The sequence below is a fragment of the Aspergillus glaucus genome, assembly GCF_001890805.1.
Source record: "Aspergillus glaucus CBS 516.65 unplaced genomic scaffold ASPGLscaffold_46, whole genome shotgun sequence".
NCBI lineage: Eukaryota > Fungi > Ascomycota > Eurotiomycetes > Eurotiales > Aspergillaceae > Aspergillus > Aspergillus glaucus.
Window position 1 is genome coordinate 1 of NW_019170498.1, and position 4,911 is coordinate 4,911.

Here is a 4,911-nt window from a genome sequence, read left to right on the forward strand (position 1 = left end):
CCAATTGGCAGTTTGATAGTCCCGACTCCTTCAACGCGATGAGTACTGCCATCAGGTAATTCAACAGGTGATGCCATAGTCAATGGCATATAACTGTTAAATGCAGACTTATCATTGTGGATAGTCCATGTGGTTCCTGTGTCCAATATCCAGTTGTCTGATTGTCTCACTGGATGGACTAAATTGGCAGCACCAGTTGTGCCTGTGATAGGCTTTGGTCGATTATCATCACTAGATGATGTGCCATTCGGTGGAGGATTCTCCTTTGGTGGGCGGAGCTCTGGGTGTAGTACCCAGCATCGTTCAACTTTGTGATATCCTCGCTTGCAATGAGGACACAGTTGTGATGACTTTGATTGCTCGTTGGATGGTTTCTGGGGTGGAGAAGGGTCTGATGAAGTGCCTGTGATTGGCTGACTCTTCTTGTTCCCCCCCTTGGGTGGTTGATTATCTATTTGAGGTGTGTGGCCCCAAGGTTCCTGTCGATAAATTGTGTATGACAGGGGTTTGTAATGGCCGGGTGCGGATGGTGTACGACTCTCCAATTGGTTGATTATCGCGGCCATATCAATCTCATGTGACTGATTCCTCTTCGATTGGATGAAGAGGTGGTCTAGTTGGGTGCGCATGAATGAGCGCTGATGTTCACCCAATAGGATTATACCAATGTCATGGCAAACTTCCGAAATCGGATAGTCCTGTCGCTCTAATTCAGTAGAGATTCTCTGCCATTGCCGCATCATCGCGATATAATTGCCCTGTGGCTTCAGATTTAGAAGCGTCTTCACCAAAAGAAGGCGTTTTTCGGCAGGTGATATGCCATATATCGTGTCCAATCGGGACAGAATGTCGGACGGTTGCTGTGTATGGTCCATTTGGACCTGATCGGCGATATCTGACGTCAAACAGTCTAATATCCATTTATGCAGTAGCTGTTTGGAAGTTTCAAATCGGATCTGTTGAAGGGAAGTCGCCTTCGGTACAGTGTCCGGTTGGAGTAGGATGTCTCGGGCACCCAAATAATCAGCATCAAACAATATGCCTTTTCGCCAATCAGAATAATTATCTCGTCCATGCAGTTTCTTGGTCTCTCACCAATATGTCTGTGCGAGCTGTCTCAGGCGTTGTTCTTCCCTATCCAGCATTGATTGGCTATCCTTTTGCTCAAACAGTTTGGACAGCTGATCAGCTAGGCGGGAGTCTGTGGAGGATGTGTTGGCATTCATCTGTGCCTGGCGGAGTTTTGACATCTCCTCATCCTTCTGCTCAAGTCTGCGCCATAATTCCGCAATGAGGTCGTGGCTAGACTTCTTAGCAGGTCGTTGAGCAGCTTGGGTAGACTGCTCAGGCCTTTCGGACGCTTGAGGCCTTTCCGGAGCCTTTGCCCGATGAAAGTCTTGTTCCTGAGGCTGGGGGCTTGATTGGTCCCCCCCTCGAATCGGTGTCGATGGTGTGTCGTCAGGGAATCCTCCCTGAGTAGTCGTCTCGTCGACGGGGTAATCGCCTGGAGTAGGCGTTGTGTGGTCGTCAATATCCATTGAATCAGCCTGTTGGTGGCTATCATGCTGGATAGTTTGTGGGGTTGGCACCTGGGTAACTGGTGCCATCTTGGCCTTTCGGGGGGCCATATCGACGCAGAGGCAGTGGAATCAACTGTTATCGTCGGCGTCATAGTCAATTTTTGATTGATTGATATCGGAGCGCTTCAGTATGGATATAAAGCTTTTCCGACGAAAAACGTTTTCAGGGATAAACAGAGTGTACGATAGCGATTGATTCTTATAGGCAAATAGCACAAACTGTTAGGCCAAACAAGAATAGCTCACTAAAGGAACCAACACATATATCGCTCTTCCCTTTATCGAGCAAGAGGGCTCATAACCTTTTGGTGTGTGGTGAATGGTTGATTGGTTTATGGCCTATCGGCTGAGCTAACTATATAAACTACCGGGCAGAAAGCGAGGGCGGTCAGACACGTGACCCGATGGGTACTAACAGCCCTCGCTTTCTGCCCAGTAGACATAGCTAGCCTGAGCCGATAGGCACCCAATCAAACCAACTATCCACACACACCAAAAAGTGAGCTGCGCACCTCTGTATTCCATATAGAATGGCACTTTTTACAACCTCAATATCTCAGCCACCAACAGACATCGAGGCTTATTAGATAAAAAGGTTATACATACATTCACTACAAGAAAGTATATTACTTTCTAAAGATTCTGTAGCTCTTTGTAACCATAAATACTTGAATATCGAAAAATACAAAAAAATACAGTGGTAATTTATATTACTTGAAGGAATATTTATCTGAAAAAGCTTTCTGCTCAGTGTATAATATTAGTACCGTAATACCCTATATACTAAATTTCAGGCTCTGTAGATACTTTGCGGTTGAGATATTGACGTTTTAAAGAGTGCCATTTTATATGGAATACAGAGGTGCGCAGCTCGCCGGCCACCCAATGCGAAACGCATCAGTTAATTAGACTCTAATTATTCAACCACCCACCCACCATGCCACCAACTCGCTCTCAAAGCTCTAAAAATTAAATAGAGCAAGAGGGTAGGATCTTACTAGCTATTCAGGCTATAAAGAAGCAAGAAATTCCTTCTATACGCGAAGCAGCCCGTCGGTTCAATGTGCCTCGTACAACTCTCCAAGATCGATTACACGGCCACCAAAACCGAGGCGAAGCACGTTCCAATAACCATAAATTAACACAAACAGAAGAGGAATCGCTTAAAAATGGATACTCTCAATGGATTCCCGTGGAGCAGCCCCCCCCCCCCCCCCCCCGGTCGACCTGCTATTGTACGAGAAATGGCGGATCTACCCCAGTTCAAACAGTGGGCGAGAATTGGGTCTTCAACTATGTGAAAAGGTACCCGGAGCTCGCAACCCGATTCTCAAGGCGCCATAATTACGAGCGTGCAAAGTGAAGACCCAAAAATCATTTATGAATAGTTTGATTGCGTACAACGTACAATAGTTCAATATGGCATCAATCCTGATGATATCTATAGCTTTGATGGGACTGGCTTTGCAATGGGCTTGATTGCTACTCCAAAAGTTGTTACAAGGGCAGAATACTATGGTCGGCGCTCACTTTTACAGTCTGGAAATCGTGAGTGGGTGACAGCAATTGAATGTATAAGTGCTTCAGGGTGGGCCCTACCTCCATGTGTGATTTTCAAAGGCAAGGTCTTTATTGAGTCTTGGTTCGATAACCTTCCGAATAATTGGCGGTTTGAAGTAAGCCCAAACGGGTGGACTTCTGATGAAATTGGGCTTCGATGGCTTGAAAAGCTCTTTATTCCATCAACAAATACACGCACGAAAGGGAAATATCGACTTTTGATCCTTGATGGCCACGGAAATCATATAACACCACGATTCAATCAAACCTGTGATAAACATAATATCATTTCAATCTGCATGCCAACGCATTCATCACATATTTCACAGCTGCTTGATATCGGTTGTTTTGCGGTGTTAAAGCGATCATATGGTCGGATGGTTGAATCGAAAATGCGGCTCAATAAAAATCATATCGACGAATTAGATTTCCTTGAGGCCTATTCACACGCACGGATTGAAGCATTCAAACCTGAGACTATAAAGAATAGCTTCACAGCAGCTGGTTTAATGCCCTATGACCCTGATCGAGTGATTTCAAAGCTTGATATTCAGCTTCGTACGCCAACACCCCCCGGAAGCTGGGGTAGCGATTGGGAGCCAAAAACGCCTTCAAACTACGTGCAATTACAAAAGCAAGCCTCCTCAATCAAAGCTTTACTAAAGCAGCGCTCAAAAAGCCCACCAAGTCCGCTTAATTCTGCAATAAATCAGGTTCTTTAAACCTTGTCAGATCACATAAAAATATGCATGCCCAGTTAGACCTAATTAGGTAATTTTCTTAATTTAATGGCGTTTTGGTTGATCTACGGAGGTGTGCATTTTGAGTCTTACTCGACGCTATTCCCTTTTAGGAATGGCCTTATTTGCGCAATACAGGCCATTACACGTAGCTATCATCATTCATCTGCAAGCCCCTGAATACTACATACGGCCTATCTTATTGCTTCTTTTGAGGTCATACAGGCCTATATCGATGTTGCTTGCTCTATCATACTCTCTATCACCTACCTGCCTCCTTTCCCCCCCCCCCGATTCAGTCAAAATGCGTGGGTCTTATCATCCTGTGGGTGTCCGTGTTCAAGCAGTTACTCTAATGACCCAGGGCTTTGATATACAGCGTGTTGAAGCTATCACTGGCATGTCTAGCTGGACTATCAAGCGCTGGGTTAAGAAAGCAAAGGAACGTGGCTTTAACCCAGAGATAGATCAGCGGATTTTGACTGAATATGTGGAAGATGACCCCCGTCCTGGCCGTCCTAAAGAGATCACTCAATCAACTGAGGATTCTATTGTTTCTTCTATTAGAAAAGACCATGCTGGACGTGAGAAATCCTCTGAATTCCTTGCTTTTGATTTTTGAAGTTGACATTTCCCCCTCATCTATTTTAAAGATTCTTAAGAAGCATGGCTTTCACAGTGTCAAACCTACCAAGAAACCAGGCCTTACTGATGAAACCAGAAAAAAACGCCTAGATTTCTGCCTTGCCCATGAAGACTGGACCCTGGAAGACTGGAAGAATGTGATATTTACAGATGAGACCTCGGTGGCTTTGGGCCACCGGCGTGGAGGAGTTAGGATATGGACTTCTTAATCTAATAGGAAGTCCTAGTTCCAAAGCTGATTCCATTTGCTAAATAATGCATGATTGAGCGTCCAAAAACTTCAGTTTTAGAGGATGGAGCACCTGCTCACTGTCATCATTTTCAGGCAATGACTGTGACGGCTCAACGACCAGACAAACATTGCCAACATGCCAAAAGATGCCATA

At 45.1% G+C, this 4,911-nt stretch overlaps 3 protein-coding genes across 3 annotated transcripts; 1 reads left to right on the forward strand and 2 right to left on the reverse strand.

Annotated features, from left to right (window-relative positions):
* Positions 1-413: 413 nt before the first annotated feature.
* ASPGLDRAFT_53536 (uncharacterized protein) lies at positions 414-1,013 on the reverse strand. The gene is made up of 2 exons (XM_022548004.1): positions 657-1,013; positions 414-460 (listed from the first exon to the last, which is right to left on the reverse strand). Exons 1-2 carry the CDS (start codon positions 873-875, stop codon positions 452-454), a joined length of 228 nt encoding a protein of 75 aa, XP_022395239.1. The 5' UTR covers positions 876-1,013; the 3' UTR covers positions 414-451.
* Positions 832-1,821, reverse strand: ASPGLDRAFT_53537 (uncharacterized protein). The gene has a single exon (XM_022548005.1). It carries the CDS (start codon positions 1,626-1,628, stop codon positions 1,092-1,094), a length of 537 nt encoding a protein of 178 aa, XP_022395240.1. The 5' UTR covers positions 1,629-1,821; the 3' UTR covers positions 832-1,091.
* A 2,369-nt stretch (positions 1,822-4,190) lies between these two features.
* ASPGLDRAFT_53539 (uncharacterized protein) lies at positions 4,191-4,879 on the forward strand. Its single transcript, XM_022548006.1, has 2 exons — positions 4,191-4,464; positions 4,534-4,879. Exons 1-2 carry the CDS (start codon positions 4,236-4,238, stop codon positions 4,539-4,541), a joined length of 237 nt encoding a protein of 78 aa, XP_022395241.1. The 5' UTR covers positions 4,191-4,235; the 3' UTR covers positions 4,542-4,879.
* The last annotated feature ends 32 nt before the right edge of the window (positions 4,880-4,911 follow it).

Coding starts and splice junctions, on each gene's coding strand:
- ASPGLDRAFT_53536 (XM_022548004.1), bottom strand. CDS start 875: ATGGACCATACACAGCAACCGTCCGACATTCTGTCCCGATTGGACACG.
- ASPGLDRAFT_53537 (XM_022548005.1), bottom strand. CDS start 1,628: ATGGCCCCCCGAAAGGCCAAGATGGCACCAGTTACCCAGGTGCCAACC.
- ASPGLDRAFT_53539 (XM_022548006.1), top strand. CDS start 4,236: ATGACCCAGGGCTTTGATATACAGCGTGTTGAAGCTATCACTGGCATG.